This window comes from Rattus norvegicus, chromosome 1 (assembly GCF_036323735.1).
Source record: "Rattus norvegicus strain BN/NHsdMcwi chromosome 1, GRCr8, whole genome shotgun sequence".
In the NCBI taxonomy this organism is placed as follows: Eukaryota; Metazoa; Chordata; class Mammalia; order Rodentia; family Muridae; genus Rattus; species Rattus norvegicus.
Window position 1 is genome coordinate 178,132,280 of NC_086019.1, and position 20,050 is coordinate 178,152,329.

Consider the following 20,050-nt stretch of genomic DNA (forward strand, 5'->3'; position numbering starts at 1 on the left):
GGATCTCCTAGAATTGGAGTTACAGGCAGTTGTGAGCCGCCTGATGGGGGTGCCGGGATTTGGTTCTGGGTTGATCTGTGAGAGCAGCGAGTGCCCTTAACCTCTGAGCCATCTTTCCAGCCAAATAATAAATGTTTGAAGGTTAATATAAATTGCTGTAGTGCTTTTGTTCTGAAAATGGTTTAGTTTTCAGATTGCTCAGTTGTAGAGTATATAAATTAATGAAGTAATCTATAAATATTATTTTTATTCTTGTCTCTCCATTCCATTTCTGATATCGAAGCTGTCGTAGGATCTTTGGTGGAGAGCTGCAGCTTGCCTCTGTGTGTTTGTTCATGGTCTGTAACCCAGTGCTCTTTTACAGATGATTCTCTGGGACTGGGACTTGAAGCAGTGGTGTAAACCTCATTACCAGGTGAGTACGAACAATACCAATGCCTGTCAAAATTAGGATTTCTGTATAATAAAATGCTCTTTATCTGAGCTAAGTTAACCAGAATCTTCATAGAAATAAATTTGTAAAAGTTTATTAAATGTAAAAGAAAAAGAAAATAAAAAATTATACTTTATGTAAAAGTACTTTTAATAAAATCATGGACCAAAATTAACTAATATCTTTTTAATAAAGATGAGTTAATTTATTTTTTATTATTTATTTATGTATTGGTTTTGGTTTGTTTTTTGGTGTGGAACACTGATGTACAAAGGGAGAGAAACTGATTTTAGGTGATATACGAAACACTGAATCAACTGGTAGAACATTTTATTAGGGAAACAAAATGCTCTAATTCATTTCTGAAAAATACTTCTTACATTTTTAACATATGTACAGAAAACTGTACAGTTCAGTGGATTTCCACAGGTTAAACCTTCTGTTTGACTAGCACCTATGTGAAAGCAAAGAGCGTTACTGGGGCCTCAGAACCTCACCCCACTGTACTCCAGTGAGAATCCCTGTTTTGACTTCTAGTAACTGTTCTTTGTTTTCACACTTTATACATGTGTGTATAAATGGAGATGGGATAAGTTAAGTTCATATTTGTCATGTAAGTATTATATATCATTATCAGAAAATGAAAATAAGAATATGAGGAGAAAGAGAAAAATAACTTAGAAATACATGCTATTGTGTTTTATACTAACTGATAATTTTTTCATTTTGGTAGATCTTTTTGAATTACTAATGTTTACATATATAATCTACTCTATAAATTTGCATTTAATATGGCATTTTGAAACATGTTTTTTCCCAGTGAGAGGGACCATAAGTATTTAATTATCTGTTATAGGAATTTGAGTCATCATTAGCTTTATTACACTAGTTCTCTCAACACCAACTTAAAAAATGAATGTTCCTTTGAATGGATGATTTTTGTTTTGTATTTAAATGTTTTTATTTTATTATTTTTTTGTGTTCTGGCTATATGTATGCCTGTGCACCCTGTGCAAGTTTCAAAGACAAGAGGAGGGTGTCTGGACTTACAGACGGCTGTGAGCCGCCATGCGGGTGCTAGGAAGTGAAGCAGCCCCTCTGGAAGAGCGTCAGTGCTTTAACTGTGCAGTCATCACTCCGCCCTCTGATGTTTTGTTTCTGTTTTTCATCATGACACAGATATTTGTTGCCTAATTTTCTTTATTAAAATGTTTATATCTTACTGTGTACTATTGAACTAGTCTAGTCTCTTATTGAGATGAAGAGGAGAAAACGGGGAGAGGATCTGAGTGAGGAGGTACTGGGAGGGGGGCTGATATTGGGATGTAAAGTGAATTAATTAATTAATTAAAAATAAAGTGGAAGCACAACTATCATGGGAATAAAGGGAACCACTGGAAGGTAGATGGGAGGATTATGGGAAGGGAAATATACCCCACATACAGTATTTTCTCATACCGAAGAATTAACATTCCCAATCTGTCTTAGGGCATCTCTGATCATTCTTACATAATAATTTCAGAGGTGCTTAATACTTTATTTTATTGAAATTACATAACATGAGCTCACATCTTTTTTTAGTTCTGATATGTAGAAAGATAGTATTTCAACCAGTTCTTTGTGGAAAGCAGTATTACTCTCAAATTATTTCCAATAAGAGAGACTAGTTGGTGTCAGACCAACTCTGGCCTAAAACTGGAAAAGCTGAATTAAATACTACAGCATACATTCAAGGCAACACAGCATAACCAAGTATTCAGAGCATGAAAGGGCAAAGACTCATAGTTCAGGGAGAAATAGGAGTGGATGCAGAACAAGCAGTAGACGTGCTTTCTCCTCAGCCCCTTTGGACGACTGCTGCAGCACGTACAGAACGCCGTGCTCTGGAAATTCAGTGAGGCACACATGTTGTGCAGTACCTTAGTCTAAGGCCCGCCACCACCTGCAGGAGATGGCCTGTGGCTGCCTACTATTGGAGTTTTCTTTCTAGTGTTAAACTTTCTGTGTAACAAATAACGTATTTTTCCTTTTTTTATTTTTTAGAATTCTGGAGGTGGAAATGGAGTTGATCTTTCAGTGCTAAATGAAGCTCGCAATATGGTGTCAGACCTTCTGATTGACCCAAGCCTTCCCCCACAAGTCATTTCTTCTTTGCGGAGTATCAGTAGCTTGATGGGTGCTTTCTCAGGTTCCTGTAGGCCAAAGATTAATTCTTTCACACCATTTCCTGGATTTTATCCCTGTTCTGAAGTAGAAGATCCAGTAGAGAAAGGCGATCGAAAACTTCACAAGGTTAAAATACAGTAATCATCTAGCCTTATTTATCTTATTTAATGATTCATTTTTATTAAAATATTTCTCTAAGTGTTATATAACACACCATTTCTTTTCCAGGGATCAGCTTCTTTTATATAATGCTGCTTTATGGACAGTTATGAATGATAGCAATTCTGTACTCACTTTTCAGTCATTTCTTCCCAGGGCTGAGGATTGACCCCAAGGCCTTACATATATGCTGGGCAAATGTAATGCTTCTAGCACTTTTTATTTCAAGTATCACTGTTATACTTAGCAGTAACAATTTATATGTTAAGGATGATTTGAAATCATTATAGTAGGAAGTAGAAAGCAGCAATGAACTTAATTCTAGGCTTATATAAAAGAGATCATAATCTCTTTTCATTTGTAGATTCTAGGAATTACATTAGTCGAACCAAGAACAATGGCTGCTATTATAATATATCATTATTACTTAATGATTTTTACAGATTTAAAACCCTGATTCTTTTTACTTCCTGGCATTTTTATAACTCAGTGAGCACTGGCTTTTCCATAATTAGATATGGAGTTAATTTTGTCTTGTAATTAAAAATAAGACTTATTTTAGAAATTAAGACATATAGGATATGTTAACTTGGTACATATTATTAGCTTGTTTATTGTGCTGTTATCTATTGTTAAATTGTGACACCTCTCTAGTATCTTAAATCATAAGCTTTAAAGCTAAAAATGTTTTCGGGATTATTGTAATTCAGTTGCTAAAAACTTAACCAAGAAAAGATAAGTTATTTTTTAAAGATTGTACTAGTTTATACAGAATCTAGAAAAGGGAAATATGAAGTTTTTGAGTTAATTTGATTCTGTCAGGTCTCAATATTAGGGTTTATAAATGTTGAAAAATTAAGCAAGGACAGTTACAGACTTTAAAACTTCTTATCATCTGGGTCATAGATAGTTAGTTGATGCTTCTGCTTTTAAAACGTCTAGCAAATAGTGCCCATATTCACTAGCGATCAGTTCACAATGAATCAATATTCCTGTGACTTTTTTAGTACACCACATAATTACAAGCACCCCAAGGGGATGAGAGTAATTAACAAAATAATTCCTAAGTTATTCTTGAGTTTTTACCCAATATGTTTTTCTTTTTCATTTCCCACTCACATTTATTTGTCTAAGGTAGTGATTTTTAAATAGATAGTTCTTTAAAGTTGTAATCATTAGCAACTGGATGGTGTCCTGCAGCTGCAGCACTAGGGAGATGGACACTGGGGACTGGGCTGCATACTAAGACTGTGCCCAAAACGTTAAAAAAGAAAACAAAATATTGTAATCAAAAAAAGCCCACTGAAAACATTATTATGCTGTTGTATTTAGAACAGAAAAGTTTTCTTATAGACTTAAAAAACACTTTAAACATGGTATTAATTAAGCAGAATGTCTAAGTAGCTCATTTCCTAAGCTTTGTAGTTAATTATAGTAATTTAGAGTGCTGGAATCTGCTGATGTAATTCATTTAAAAACCAGGAAGTAACAATCTTGCCTTTTCTTTGTGTTCTTTAAACTCCGTATTAGAATTTCATATCTAATTTGTCTCTGATTTTGGAAAAGCATATAAACACAAAGATTTATTTTAAATCAGAAAAGAATCTCAGAATTTGTGAAAAAATGAGTAAAAGGAATGGGGATAGGGACAAATGACTCTTTTTTTTCATTAATTTATTTATTCACTTTATATCCGATCGAAGCCCTCCCCCTCCCAGTCCTATACTCACTAGTTCCTCTCCCCAATACTCCTCCCCTCCTCCTCAGAGAAGGGGAAGTTCCCTATGGGTACCAGCCTGCCCTGGTGCATCAAGCCCCAGCAGTACTAAGCATGTTCTCTCACACTGAGGCTCTAAGAGTCTGACCAGCTAGGGGAAGGGGATCCAAAGGCAGGCAACAGGGGACAGATAACTCAGTAGAAACGTTCTTTACATATATTACAAACTAAGAAAGATTATTTGAACCTAAGTCAAAGTAAACAAGGGTTATAGTGCATCTAACTTACCACCAACTTTTGCAGAATCAGTGTTGTTGTGAAAACATAGAGTATTTAGCTTTCTGATATTATTGTAGTGTCTCTAGTGGGGAAATGTATAAAGTAGACATTATATTAGATGTATATCATGGGCACATTTATTTAAAATAATTTAAGAAAAGTATTATTTCCTTTAAATGTTTAGCTCTATTGAGAATTTACTCAAAAATTACAGTAAAATAGTATTTAAGATGCTCTGCACTTAATTTAATCATTAATTTTTAAATGTAACTGAGAACCTGGAGTTTTTCCACATTAGCTATCGTGTACTTATTTACCTTTTGCTGAAAATATAAAAAGTTGTGACTGCCCTGGGCCCTACCTTGTACTCTGAAGTAGATTTTTAGTGTCAGTCTTCCATGACCATTTTTAAAGATTTTTTTCACTTTTGATACTATGAATAAAATGTAAAAATTAAAAAGTGTAGTTTGTCATAAGAGCTCAGGAGCTTTTTGATCAAGAAAAAATAAATAGTTAACAATATCAAATGTGGAGTTTGGAAATGGAAGTATAAAGTTGGATGGTTTTCAGAGTGAAGCTTGTTTTACCTGTACTCATTATATTGATTTTGATGTGCCAGTATATGTAACATATTAAAGGATGATAATTTAGCTGTTTTGAATTATTTGACAGGGGTTGAGTAGCAAACCCAGTTTCCCGACTGCACAGCTGAGGAGGAGCTCAGGAGCGTCAGGATTGCTGACCAGTGAGCACCACTCACGGTGGGATCGCAGCGGTGGCAAAAGGCCTTACCAAGAACTCAGTGTTTCAAGGTAAAACTGACTACCTTTGCAACATGAAGCATCCCCTCTCTCTTCTTATTTTGACAAAGTTTGAAATAGTCTTAAAATCAAGAAAGAACTGTTGCAGAATTTTTAGGATAACATAGGTAGTAATTCTTAAATGTGATAAAGTCTGAGAAGGCCTCAAATACAGAGACTATACTGAGACCTCTAGCTAGTGCTTTAGTTCTTGTCTCTGTCAATGACAAAGTATTGGAAGGTAACGATAAGGCGGAGAAATACTACTCGAGCGGTGAATGCAGGCCTCTAAAGACAGAGCAGCACTATGGCTAGCTTGATGGACAAGTTTAACTCGAGGAAGTATTGTTCAAAGTATTCCAGAGTAAAGAAAAAAAATCAGAGAGAGAATTCCAGAGATTGTTGGAGTCTCCTTTGGAATAGGGTTACTACTTTTTCTGTCTTTATGTGGGTTTTCAGATGCATGGTGGGAGCAGACAGTTCTGGGTTACCTCTTGTTTTTATTAAGCCTGTGTAGCCTACCTTATCAATAGTAGTTATAATCAAGAAACTATTAAAGATAAGGTAACAACTTATCAAAGTTTAGGTCAGCTGGGTACAGAGGATGTTGGAACCTTTTAAAACCATGTCCATGAGATGGGTTCAGTTCTCAATAGTTCTCAGTGTTCCTAATGCTGTGACCCTTTAATACGTTCCTCATGTTGTGTTGACCCCCTTGCCCACCTACAACCATAACATTATTTTTGTTGCTACTTCTTAATAGTTTTGCTACAGTTATGAATCATAGTGTGAAGGTGTTTTCTGATGGTCTTAGGTGACCTTTGTGAAAGGATCATTTGACTCCCAGAAGTTTGTGACCCACAGGTTGAGAACCACTGGCGTAGGGCAACTAAAGTCAACTTAGCGTACTGTATTCTTGGATCCTTGTAGCCTCTTTTGCAAAGACTCAAACCTAGAGCACTCTCACATGCTAGGCGCTCTTTCTGCTATTATGGTGGGCCGTCTTTCAGATTATGGAAGTAGTCACTCATCCATTGTGTAGTAAAAGACAAATCATATACTCCAGACTTACCATAGTTGCTAGTTTAAGGTAGCAAGAATGTTCCGAATTCTGTGCCTGCTTAAACAAGACTATGCACACATTCTATAATCCCTTGAGAACTTGAAATGAAATACTGCCAAATCAGGAATCACAGTTAAACGAGGCTGGGAAAATAGAGGAACTAAAATTTTATGAATAATAATAAACAACCATTTCCCCAAACACAGAGGATTTGATTCTTAAATCTTTTGAAAGCCATGAAAGATACTGATGATTTTGTGTGTGTGTGGTGGGGTAGAAACTTCTTTTCAGTCAGTTATGTAGGTTAGTAGAAGTGGAATGAATGGAAATTCCATGTTAGGCCACACTGTCTTACTACTGAGCAGGCGTCAAGCTAAACTGTTAAAATTACACATTTGAAACAGCAGATGGCAGGATTGGTACATAGCTATTCATATGTTAAACTTTATGTTAAGATTTATATGTGAAATATACTCAGATGATTATAATTTCCATTCTTTTATGGGTTGTTAACTTGAATTTTGTTGTTTGATCAAAATAATTTCTTTCTCATAAAACTTTAATATATAGAACAGTAGAGTGAAGTATGAATATTTTATAGAACAGAAGAATGAGAAGCAGTAAAAATTTTGTCTTGAATATAGTGATGATAGTTGTTTTTCTTAAAAGAAGGTATGACACAGACCAATAGGAACTAGGAAAGGGGAAGTGAGCTATAGACTTAGGAGTCTTTGCCATAGGAAGGGAGGAAAGAAGGAAGGGAGGGAAGGGGAGGGATGGATCATCTTGAAAATACCTAGTTGAAAGCCACTACCTAAAGACTATACATGGACTGACCCTGGACTCTGACCTCATAGGTAGCAATGAATATCCTAGTAAGAGCACCAGTGGAAGGGGAAGCCCTGGGTCCTGCTAAGACTGAACCCACAGTGAACGTGATTGTTGGGGGGAGGGCGGCAATTGGGGGGAGGATGGGGAGGGGAACACCCATAAAGAAGGGGAGGGGGAGGGACTAGGGGGATGTTTGCCCGGAAACCGGGAAAGGGAATAACACTTGAAATGTAAATAAATACTCAAGTTAATAAAAAAAAAAAAGAGAAAATACCTAGTTGAGTTTAAGTTTTTGTTTTTATTCTTCACATTTTCAGTATGGCAATATATTTTCAGTTAAAAATGTTTGCCATATTAAATTCGACTCATTTGTATCTAAGTGCTGCCTCAGATAATTATAAGAAAAAATGGTCTAGATAAATGTTCACCTTCAATTGAGAAGCGTTTATGATGTACACAGACTCTCTGGACTCAGTTAACATATTCAGATAGACTCATATTTTTCATCAAAGATTTAGAAAATTGGCCAAAAAAGTAATCAGTTTTATGATATATGTCTCCTTTAAATATATATATTAAATGTGAAATATAATTTTTCTAGAATACAGAAGCTGGAGTTTCTCCATAATAAATTTCCAAATGTTCTTTATACATAGTTGGGACACCATAATGTATTGTCTAGTTTTATATAATTTTGACACAAGCTGGGGTCATCTTGGGAGAGGAACCTCAGTTCCATCAGGCATCTTAGGCAAAGCTCGTGGGCATTTTCTTGATTACTGATTAATGTGTGAGGGCCCAGATCACGGTGGACTGTGCCACCCCTGGCCTGATTGGTTCTGGGGACAATAAGTTGGCAAAATCCTGCAGGGCAGGCATTGAGCCCTGATCCTCCAAGGCCTCTGCCTCCAGGCTCCTGCCTTGAGTTCCTTCTATGACTTCCATCAGTGATGGAGTATGACCTAATAATTATAAGCTGATATAAATCAACCCTTTCCTCTCCAAGTTGCTTTTGCTCATGGCATTTAATCACAGCAATAGAAACCATAACTGAGACAGCCAAGAATATGTAAAACAGCAACGACCGCCACACTTTTCTAATACAAGTCTCTGGATCCATGCCTGCAGACAGGTATTTTATACCTCACTGTCGAGGTTGTGGCCTTTAGCGACCTGTGGATATCAAACATTTGGACTGTGTCTAATATGACACTAAATCATTGAATTTTGAGTGACAGTATATGTTTGAGGTCACATCTGGAGACAATCCACAGAAGAGAGTAGGCCAGTAAATATATAAATTAAAGAAGATATAACAACCATGTGTTTCATATACTTTGCAACAGATATTATATATTTTACATATTATGTATTTATGTGATTAAATACGGGTAGTGAAAGCCCTAGAACCTACAGTAAATATTTCAATTCTATAAAACACCTAGGTTAATGATAGTTTTTCTGAGGAAGGAGAACAGAAAATAAGAAAAGCTTTATCTTAGGCCAGTGGTTTTCAGTGAGAACTTTGGATCAGCAAACCTGCATCATCTGAAACCTTGTTAGAAAACCATATTAACCTGGCCTATTCCAAGACTTATCAAATTGGAAACTGGAGATGGAACCAGAATCTGTTTATAGAAGCCTTCCAGGTGATAATTTACCTTCAGAATGATAAATGAACTACGCCTGCTGGGCTGAACCTGATCCATCGTGTTTTGTGAAAAGCGCCATGAGGAAACTCACTTATACCAGTTTAGAGTATTCACAGGCTTCCTAGCTACTGTGGCAACATTGAGAAATTACGAACAGGAAAGTCATATAAAGCATATATTATTTTGCCCTTTTAATAGAAAAGCTTTACTGGATCTCGTCTAGGTCTGACACAGAAGTCCTATGTTGGAGTGTAGAAGTACTAATTTGCTAATGGATTTGCTAAGAGAAAATAGAAAGGAAGGGAATTTTTATGATCTAAAAATTTTTCCTTTTTCTTTTTTTTAGTCATGGATGCCACCTAAATGGGCCTTTTAGTTCAAATCTTATGACAATTCCAAAGCAGAGGTCATCATCTGTGTCGCTGACGCACCATGCAGGTCTGAGAAGAGCTGGTAAGAGATCATCCTGTTTTACAAAAAGTCTTAGTGTTGTACAGGCTGACTACACCCTCGGAATCCTTCCACCCCAGCCTTTTGAGTAGTTAGAACTTAGGTGTGCATCATCCTGTCTATCTTACAGATGGCTCTTCTTAACTAAGCCATGGAGCCCTCAAGCCATACAGTAATGTAATACTTTTCCTTGCACAAAGTTTGAATGTCATATACTGTATTAGCATGAATAAGCCATTTGTGTCAACTACTACTTTGTTCATTTGTGAGTTCACTCAATAAACAGATTTTCCTCATCTACGTACTATATACTTTGATAGACATTAGCATTTGGATAGAACATAAAGAATTATTTTACTGACTTGATATAGGTGCAGATCCAGAACAAGAGAAATTTGTTTAGGAGAGTGTATTGATTTTATAAAATGATAATTGTGGTAAAATATTTAGTATGAGGGTAGAAAATTCCCTGCCTATAACCTGACAAGTCATTCTAACAGTGTTTCTCAACCTTTCTTTCTATTTTTGTTTTTTTCTTTTATTGGATTTATTTATTATTATTATTTTTAACTTGAGTATTTCTTATTTACATTTCGAGTGTTATTCCCTTTCCCGGTTTACGGGCCAACATCCCCCAACCCCTCCCCCTCCCCCCCCCCTTTTTTTGGTTCTTATTTTCGGAGCTGGGGACCGAACCCAGGGCCTTGCGCTTCCTAGGTAAGCGCTCTACCACTGAGCTAAATCTCCAGCCCCCCTTCCCTTCTTTATGGGTGTTCCCCTCCCCATCCTCCCCCCATTGCCGCCCTCCCCCCAACAATCACGTTCAGTCTTAGCAGGACCCAGGGCTTCCCCTTCCACTGGTGCTCTTACTAGGATATTCATTGCTACCTATGAGGTCAGAGTCCAGGGTCAGTCCATGTATAGTCTTTAGGTAGTGGCTTAGTCCCTGGAAGCTCTGGTTGCTTGGCATTGTTGTTCATATGGGGTCTCGAGCCCCTTCAAGCTCTTCCAATTCTTTCTCTGATTCCTTCAATGGGGGTCCTGTTCTCAGTTCAGTGGTTTGCTGCTGGCATTCGCCTCTGTATTTGCTGTATTCTGGCTGTGTCTCTCAGGAGAGATCTACATCCGGCTCCTGTCTGCCTGCACTGCTTTGCTTCATCCATCTTGTCTAATTGGGTGGCTGTATATGTATGGGCCACATGTGGGGCAGGCTCTGAATGGGTGTTCCTTCTGTCTCTGTTTTAATCTTTGCCTCTCAACTTCCTGCCAAGGGTATTCTTGTTCCCCTTTTAAAGAAGGAGTGAAGCATTCACATTTTGATCATCCGTCTTGAGTTTCATTTGTTCTAGGCATCTAGGGTAATTCAAGCATTTGGGCTAATAGCCACTTATCAATGAGTGCATACCATGTGTGTTTTTCTGTGATTGGGTTACCTCACTCAGGATGATATTTTCTAGTTCCAACCATTTGCCTATGAATTTCATAAAGTCATTGTTTTTGATAGCTGAATAATATTCCATTGTGTAGATGTACCACATTTTCTGTATCCATTCCTCTGTTGAAGGGCATCTGGGTTCTTTCCAGCTTCTGGCTATTATAAATAAGGCTGCTACGAACATAGTGGAGCATGTGTCTTTGTTATATGTTGGGGCATCTTTTGGGTATATGCCCAAGAGAGGTATAGCTGGGTCCTCAGGTAGTGTAATGTTCAATTTTCTGAGGAACCTTCAGACTGATTTCCAGAATGGTTGTATCAGTCTGCAATCCCACCAACAATGGAGGAGTGTTCCTCTTTCTCCACATCCTCGCCAGCATTTGCTGTCATCTGAATTTTTGATCTTAGCCATTCTCACTGGTGTGAGGTGAAATCTCAGGGTTGTTTTGATTTGCATTTCCCTTATGACTAAAGATGTTGAACATTTCTTTAGGTGTTTCTCAGCCATTCGGCATTCCTCAGCTGTGAATTCTTTGTTTAGTTCTGGACACCATTTTTTAATAGGGTTATTTGTCTCCCTGCGGTCTAACTTCTTGAGTTCTTTGTATATTTTGGATATAAGGCCTCTATCTGTTGTAGGATTGGTAAAGATCTTTTCCCAATCTGTTGGTTGCCGTTTTGTCCTAACCACAGTGTCCTTTGCCTTACAGAAGCTTTGCAGTTTTATGAGATCCCATTTGTTGATTCTTGATCTTAGAGCATAAGCCATTGCTGTTTTGTTCAGGAAATTTTCTCTAGTGCCCATGTATTCGAGATGCTGCCCTAGTTTTTCTTCTATTAGTTTGAGTGTATCTGGTTTGATGTAGAGGTCCTTGATCCACTTGGACTTAAGCTTTGTACAGGGTGATAAGGATGGATCGATCTGCATTCTTCTACATGTTGCCCTCCAGTTGAACCAGCACCATTTGCTGAAAATGCTATCTTTTTTCCATTTGATGGTTTTGGCTCCTTTGTCAAAAATCAAGTGACCATAGGTGTGTGGGTTCATTTCTGGGTCTTTAATTCTGTTCCATTGGTCTATCTGTCTGTCTCTGTACCAATACCATGCAGTTTTTATCACTATTGCTCTGTAATACTGCTTGAGTTCAGGGATAGTGATTCCCCCTGAAGTCCTTTTATTGTTGAGGATAGCTTTAGCTATCCTGGGTTTTTTGTTACTCCAGATGAATTTGCAAACTGTTCTGTCTAACTCTTTGAAGAAATGGATTGGTATTTTGATGGGGATTGCATTGAATCTGTAGATCGCTTTTGGTAAAATGGCCATTTTTACTATATTAATCCTGCCAATCCATGAGCATGGGAGATCTTTCCATCTTCTGAGGTCTTCAATTTCCTTCTTCAGAGTCTTGAAGTTCTTATTGTACAGATCTTTTACTTGCTTGGTTAAAGTCACACCGAGTTACTTTATATTATTTGGGTCTATTATGAAGGGTATCGTTTCCCTAATTTCTTTCTCGGCTTGTTTCTCTTTTGTTTAGAGGAAGGCTACTGATTTATTTGAGTTAATTTTATACCCAGCCACTTTGCTGAAGTTGTCTATCAGCTTTAGTAGTTCTCTGGTGGAACTTTTGGGATCACTTAAATATACTATCATATCATCTGCAAATAGTGATATTTTGACTTCTTCTTTTCCGATCTGTATCCCGTTGACCTCCTTTTGTTGTCTGATTGCTCTGGCTAGAACTTCAAGAACTATATTGAATAAGTAGGGAGAGAGTGGGCAGCCTTGTCTAGTCCCTGATTTTATTGGGGTTGCTTCAACTTTCTCTCCATTTAGTTTAATGTTAGCAACTGGTTTGCTGTATATGGCTTTTACTATGTTTAGGTATGGCCCTTGAATTCCTATTCTTTCCAGGACTTTAATCATGAAGGGGTGTTGAATTTTGTCAAATGCTTTCTCAGCATCTAATGAAATGATCATGTGGTTTTGTTCTTTCAGTTTGTTTATATAATGGATCACGTTGATGGTTTTCCGTATATTAACCCATCCCTGCATGCCTGGGATGAAGCCTACTTGATCATGGTGGATGATTGTTTTGATGTGCTCTTGGATTCGGTTTGCCAGAATTTTATTGAGTATTTTTGCATCGATATTCATAAGGGAAATTGGTCTGAAGTTCTCTTTCTTTGTTGGGTCTTTGTGTGGTTTAGGCATAAGAGTAATTGTGGCTTCATAGAAGGAATTCGGTAGTGCTCCATCTGTTTCAATTTTGTGGAATAGTTTGGATAGTATTGGTATGAGGTCTTCTATGAAGGTCTGATAAAATTCTGCACTAAACCCGTCTGGACCTGGGCTCTTTTTGGTTGGGAGACCTTTAGTGACTGCTTCTATTTCCTTAGGAGTTATGGGTTTGTTTAACTGGTTTATCTGTTCCTGATTTAACTTCAGTACCTGGTATCTGTCTAGGAAATTGTCCATTTCCTGCAGATTTTCAAGTTTTGTTGAATATAGGCTTTTATAGTAAGATCTGATGATTTTTTGAATTTCCTCTGAATCTGTAGTTATGTCTCCCTTTTCATTTCTGATTTTGTTAATTTGGACACACTCTGTGTCCTCTCGTTAGTCTGGCTAAGGGTTTATCTATCTTGTTGATTATCTCAAAGAACCAACTTTTGGTTCTCTTGATTCTTTCTATGGTCCTTTTTGTTTCTACTTGGTTGATTTCAACTCTGAGTTTGATTATTTCCTGCCTTCTACTCCTCCTGGGTGTATTTGCTTCTTTTTGTTCTAGAGCTTTTAGGTGTGCTGTCAAGCTGGTGACATATGCTCTTTCCTGTTTCTTTCTGCAGGCACTCAGACCTATGTGTTTTCCTCTTAGCACATTTCTCAACCTTTCTAATGCTGTCCTCATGTTGTGATAACCCTCAACTATAAAATTATTTCATTGTAATTTTGCTATTGTGAATTGTAATGTAAATATTTGATATGCAGGACATCTGATTTGCCAACCCCAAAGGGATCGCTGCCCAGAGGTTCAGAACTGCTTCTCTACTGATTTCTGAGAACTAATTTCTGTTAAAGATTCTAGCAATGGGGAAATATCTTGGTAAGGACCTCAGTTGAGTCCCTGCGTGGTAGTCCACTGGAAAGGCAAAAGCAGGATGATCCCTGGGGCTCACAGGCCATCCAGCCTGGTCTATGTGGCTGGTCTCAGGTCAGTGACAGACCTGGCATTAAAGGGGTTGGAGGTGGGAAACTCCTGAGGAACAATACAAGAGGTGGTTTTTAGCCTTCATATGCGTACACACATATATTCCAATACACAAACACATGCACATACAGAGGCATGCACATACAGGCACACCAACATACATGAATAACACATAAGTAAACAAAAAAATCCAAGATTAGATAATCTAAAACTTCGTTGATGAAGATATTTTAAAAATATAACATAGTGAATGATCGTGATGGCTGCCAGTTAGGAACACTGGTTTCTCTTACAGGAGACCTGGGTTGGATTTGTAGCCCCCACGTAACAAATTATAACTCCCTGTAACTTCAGTTGGAGGGAATCTGATCCTCTCTTCTGGCCTCATGGGAAAATGAAGCACACAAATAGTACGCAAATATATTTGCAGGTAAAACATTCATGCACATAAAATAAAAGTTAAAAGCATTAAAAAATACTGTAGAGGATTATCAAAGACTATCCAGCATTCTTCCATAACAATTCTTTTATGCATGTTAAGATGTAAATATGAAAAAGCAGTAAAATGTTATGGCTAGTCAAGAGAAATAGGAATTAGAAACAGGAGATTTACATATGATACTGGATTTAACATTTATGTTTACATTTCAAATGTTATTCTCTTTCCTGGTTTCTGTCCATAAGCCCACTATCTCATTCCCCTCCCCCTTCTTCTATAATGATGTTCTCCCTCCCCAACCACCTCCTCTTCCTGCCTCCATGCCCTGACATTCCCCTACGTCCAGCCTTGGCAGAACAAAGGGCTTCTTCTCCCATTGGTGCCCAACAAGGCCATCCTCTGCTACATATGGAACTGAGGCATGGGTATGTCCATGTGTACTCTTTGGATGGTGGTTTAGTCCCTGGGAGCTCTTGTTGGTTGGTATTGTTCTTATGGAGTTGCAAGCTCTTTCAGTCTTTTCTCTAACTCCTCAAATGGGGACCCTGTTCTCAGTTCAATGGTTGGCTGCGAGGGTCCACCTCCATATTTGTCATGCTTTGGCAGAGCCTCTCAGGAGACAGCTATATCAGGCTCCTGTCAGCATGTACTTCTTGGTTTCACCAATAGTGTCTGGGTTTGGTAGCTATATGTATATTGGCTGGATCCCCAGTTGGTGCAGACTCTGAATGGCCATTCCTTCAGTCTCTGATCCAAACTTTGTCTCCATATCTCCTACTATGAATATTTTATTCCCCCTTTGAAGAAGGCCTGAAGTATCCACACTTTGGTCGTCCTTCTTTTTGAGCTTCATGTGTTCTGTGGATTGTATCTTCGGTAATTTGAGCTTTTGGGCTAATATCCACTTATCAGTGACTGCATACCATGTGTATTTTGTTGTTGTTTTTTGTTTGTTTGTTTTTGTGATTGGGTTACTTCACTCAGGATATTTTCTAGTTCCATTTGTCTATGAATTTCATGAAGCCATTGTTTTTGATAGCTGAATAATATTCCATTGTGTAGATGTACCACATTTTCTGTATCCATTCCTCTGTTGAAGGGCATCTGGGTTCTTCCCAGCTTCTGGCTAATATAAATAAGGCTGCTATGAACATAGTGGAGCATGTGACTTTGTTATATGTTGGAGCATCTTTTGGGTGTATGCCCAGGAGTAATATTGCTGGGTCCTCAGGTAGTACTATGTCCAATTTTCTGAGAAACCTCCCCCTAATCCCTCCCCCTCCCCTTGTATATATGTATTCCCTCCCCATCCTCCTCCCATTACCGCTCTCCCCCCAACAATCCCATTCACTGCAGGTTCAGTATTGACAGGACCAAGGGCTTCCCCTTCCACTGGTGCTCTTACTAGACTATTCATTTCTACCTATGCAGTTGGAACCCAGGGTCAGTCCATATATAGTCTTTGGGTAGGGGCTTAGTCCCTGGAAGCTCTGGTTGGTTGGCATTGTTATTCATATGGGGTCTCAAGCCCCTTCAAGCTCTTTCAGTCCTTTCTCTGATTCCTTCAACGGGGGTCCCGTTCTCAGTTCAGTGGTCTGCTGCTGTCATTCACCTATATATTTGCCATATTCTGGCTGTGTCTCTCAGGAGAGATCTACATCCAGTTCCTGTCGGTCTGCACTTCTTTTCTTCATCCATCTTATCTTGTTTGGTGGCTGTATATGTATGGGCCACATGTGGGGCAGGCTCTGAATGGGTGTTGCTTCAGCCTCTGTTCTAAACTTTGACTCCCTATTCCCTCCCAAGGATATGTTTGTTCCCCTTTTAAAGAAGGAGTGAAGCATTCACATTTTGGTCATCCTTCGTGAGTTTCATGTGTTCTATGCATCTAGGGTAATTCAAGCATTTGGGTTAATATCCACTTATCAATGAGTGCATACCATGTGTGTTTTTCTGTGATTGGGTTACCTCACTCAGGATGATATTTTCTAGTTCCAACCATTTGCCTATGAATTTCATAAAGTCATTGTTTTTGATAGCTGAATAATATTCCATTGTGTAGATGTACCACATTTTCTGTATCCATTCCTCTCTTGAAGGGCATCTGGGTTCTTTCTAGCTTCTGGCTATTATAAATAAGGCTGCAATGAACATAGTGGAGCACGTGTCTTTTTTATATGTTGGGGCATCTTTTGGGTATATGCCCAATAGAGGTATAGCTGGATCCTCAGGCAGTTCAATGTCCAATTTTCTGAGGAACCTCCACACTGATTTCCAGAATCGTTTTACCAGTCTGCAATCCCACCAACAATGGAGGAGTGTTCCTCTTTCTCCACATCCTCGCCAGCATCTGCTGTCACCTGAGTTTTTGATCTTAGCCATTCTCACTGGTGTGAGGTGAAATCTCAGGGTTGTTTTGATTTGCATTTCCCTTATGACTAGAGATGTTGAACATTTCTTTAGGTGTTTCTCTGCCATTCAGCATTCCTCAGCTGTGAATTCTTTGTTTAGCTCTGAACCCCATTTTTTAATAGGGTTATTTGTCTCCCTGCGGTCTAACTTCTTGAGTTCTTTGTATATTTTGGATATAAGGCCTCTATCTGTTGTAGGATTGGTAAAGATCTTTTCCCAATCTGTTGGTTGCTATTTTGTCCTAACCACAGTGTCCTTTGCCTTCCAGAAGCTTTGCAGTTTTATGAGATCCCATTTGTCGATTCTTGATCTTAGAGCGTAAGCCATTGGTGTTTTGTTTAGGAAATTTTTTCCAGTGCCCATGTGTTCCAGATGCTTCCCTAGTTTTTCTTCTATTAGTTTGAGTGTGTCTGGTTTGATGTGGAGGTCCTTGATCTACTTGGACTTAAGCTTTGTACAGGGTGATAAGCATGGATCGATCTGCATTCTTCTACATGTTGACCTCCAGTTGAACCAGCACCATTTGCTGAAAATGCTATCTTTTTTCCATTTGATGGTTTTGGCTCCTTTGTCAAAAATCAAGTGACCATAGGTGTGTGGGTTCATTTCTGGGTCTTCAATTCTATTCCATTGGTCTATCTGTCTGTCTCTGTACCAATACCCTGCAGTTTTTTTATCACTATTGCTCTGTAATACTGCTTGAGTTCAGGGATAGTGATTCCCCCTGAAGTCCTTTTATTGTTGAGGATAGCTTTAGCTATCCTGGGTTTTTTGTTATTCCAGATGAATTTGCAAATTGTTCTGTCTAACTCTTTGAAGAATTGGATTGGTATTTTGATGGGGATTGCATTGAATCTGTAGATCGCTTTTGGTAAAGTGGCCATTTTTACTATATTAATCCTGCCAATCCATGAGCATGGGAGATCTTTCCATCTTCTGAGGTCTTCTTCAGTTTCCTTCTTCAGTGTCTTGAAGTTCTTAATGTACAGATCTTTTACTTGCTTTGTTAAAGTCACAAGGAGGTACTTTATATTATTTGGGTCGTTGAAGGGTGTCGTTTCCCTAATTTCTTTCTCGGCTTGTTTCTCTTTTGTATAGAGGAAGGCAACCGATTTATTTGAGTTAATTTTATACCCAGCCACTTTGCTGAAGTTGTTTATCAGCTTTAGTAGTTCTCTGGTGGAACTTTTGGGATCACTTAAATATACTATCATATCATCTGCAAATAGTGATATTTTGACTTCTTCTTTTCCGATCTGTATCCCCTTGACCTCCTTTTGTTGTCTGATTGCTCTGGCTAGAACTTCAAGAACTATATTGAATAAGTAGGGAGAGAGTGGGCAGCCTTGTCTAGTCCCTGATTTTATTGGGGTTGCTTCAAGTTTCTCTCCATTTAGTTTAATGTTAGCAACTGGTTTGCTGTATATGGCTTTTACTGTGTTCAGGTATGGGCCTTGAATTCCTATTCTTTCCAGAACTTTAGTCATGAAGGGGTGTTGAATTTTGTCAAATGGTTTCTCAGCGTCTAATGAAATGATCATGTGGTTTTGTTCTTTCAGTTCGTTTATATAATGGATCACGTTGATGGTTTTCCGTATATTAAACCATCCCTGCATGCCTGGGATGAAGCCTACTTGGTCATGGTGGATGATTGTTTTGATGTGCTCTTGGATTCGGTTTGCCAGAATTTTGTTGAGTATTTTTGCGTCGATATTCATAAGGGAAATTGGTCTGAAGTTCTCTTTCTTTGTTGGGTCTTTGTGTGGTTTAGGTATAAGAGTAATTGTGGCTTCGTAGAAGGTATTGCGGTAGTGATCCATCTGTTTCAATTTTGTGGAATAGTTTGGACAATATTGGTATGAGGTCTTCTATGAAGGTTTGATAGAATTCTGCACTAAACCCGTCTGGACCTGGGCTCTTTTTGGTTGGGAGACCTTTAATGACTGCTTCTATTTCCTTAGGAGTTATGGGTTTGTTTAACTGGTTTATCTGTTCCTGATTTAACTTCAGTACCTGGTATCTGTCTAGGAAATTGTCCATTTCCTGAAGATTTTCAAGTTTTGTTGAATATAGGCTTTTATAGTAAGATCTGATGATTTTTTGAATTTCCTCTGAATCTGTTGTTATGTCTCCCTTTTCATTTTTGATTTTGTTAATTTGGACGCACTCTCTGTGTCCTCTTGTTAGTCTGGCTAAGGGTTTATCTATCTTGTTGATTTTCTCAAAGAACCAACTTTTGGTTCTGTTGATTCTTTCTATGGTCCTTTTTGTTTCTACTTGGTTGATTTCAGCTCTGAGTTTGATTATTTCCTGCCTTCTACTCCTCCTGGGTGTATTTGCTTCTTTTTGTTCTAGAGCTTTTAGGTGTGCTGTCAAACTGCTGACATATGCTCTTTCCTGTTTCTGTCTGTAGGCACTCAGTGCTATGAGCTTTCCTCTTAGCACAGCTTTCATTGTGTCCCATAAGTTTGGGTATGTTGTACCTTCATTTTCATTAAATTCTAAAAAGTTTTTAATTTCTTTCTTTATTTCTTCCTTGACCAGGTTATCATTGGGTAGAGCATTGTTCAATTTCCAAGTATATGTGGGCATTCTTCCTTGATTGTTATTGAAGACCAGTTTTAGGCCATGGTGGTCCGATAGCACACATGGGATTATTTCTATCTTTCTGTACCTGTTGAGGCCCGTTTTTTGACCAATTATATGGTCAATTTTGGAGAAAGTACCATGAGGAGCTGAGAAGAAGGTATATCCTTTTGCTTTAGGATAGAATGTTCTATAAATATCCGTTAAGTCCATTTGGCTCATGACTTCTCTTAGTCTGTCTACATCTCTGTTTAATTTCTGTTTCCATGATCTGTCCATTGATGAGAGTGGGGTGTTGAAATCTCCCACTATTATTGTGTGAGGTGCAATGTGTGTTTTGAGCTTTAGTAAGGTTTCTTTTACATATGTAGGTGCCCTTGTATTTGGGGCATAGATATTTAGGATTGAGACTTCAT

General features: G+C 38.1%; 1 protein-coding gene across 4 annotated transcripts in view; it reads left to right on the plus strand.

Moving 5' to 3' along the window:
- Pde3b (phosphodiesterase 3B) overlaps positions 1-20,050 on the plus strand; it is a 163,297-nt gene that overhangs the window by 91,073 nt on the left and 52,174 nt on the right. For all 4 annotated transcript variants that reach the window (NM_017229.2, XM_039109460.2, XM_039109453.2 and 1 more), the window contains exons 2-5: positions 365-415; positions 2,477-2,725; positions 5,427-5,566; positions 9,447-9,553. In NM_017229.2, coding sequence (NP_058925.2) covers positions 365-415; positions 2,477-2,725; positions 5,427-5,566; positions 9,447-9,553 — 547 coding nt within the window. The remainder of the gene's footprint in view (positions 1-364; positions 416-2,476; positions 2,726-5,426; positions 5,567-9,446; positions 9,554-20,050) is intronic.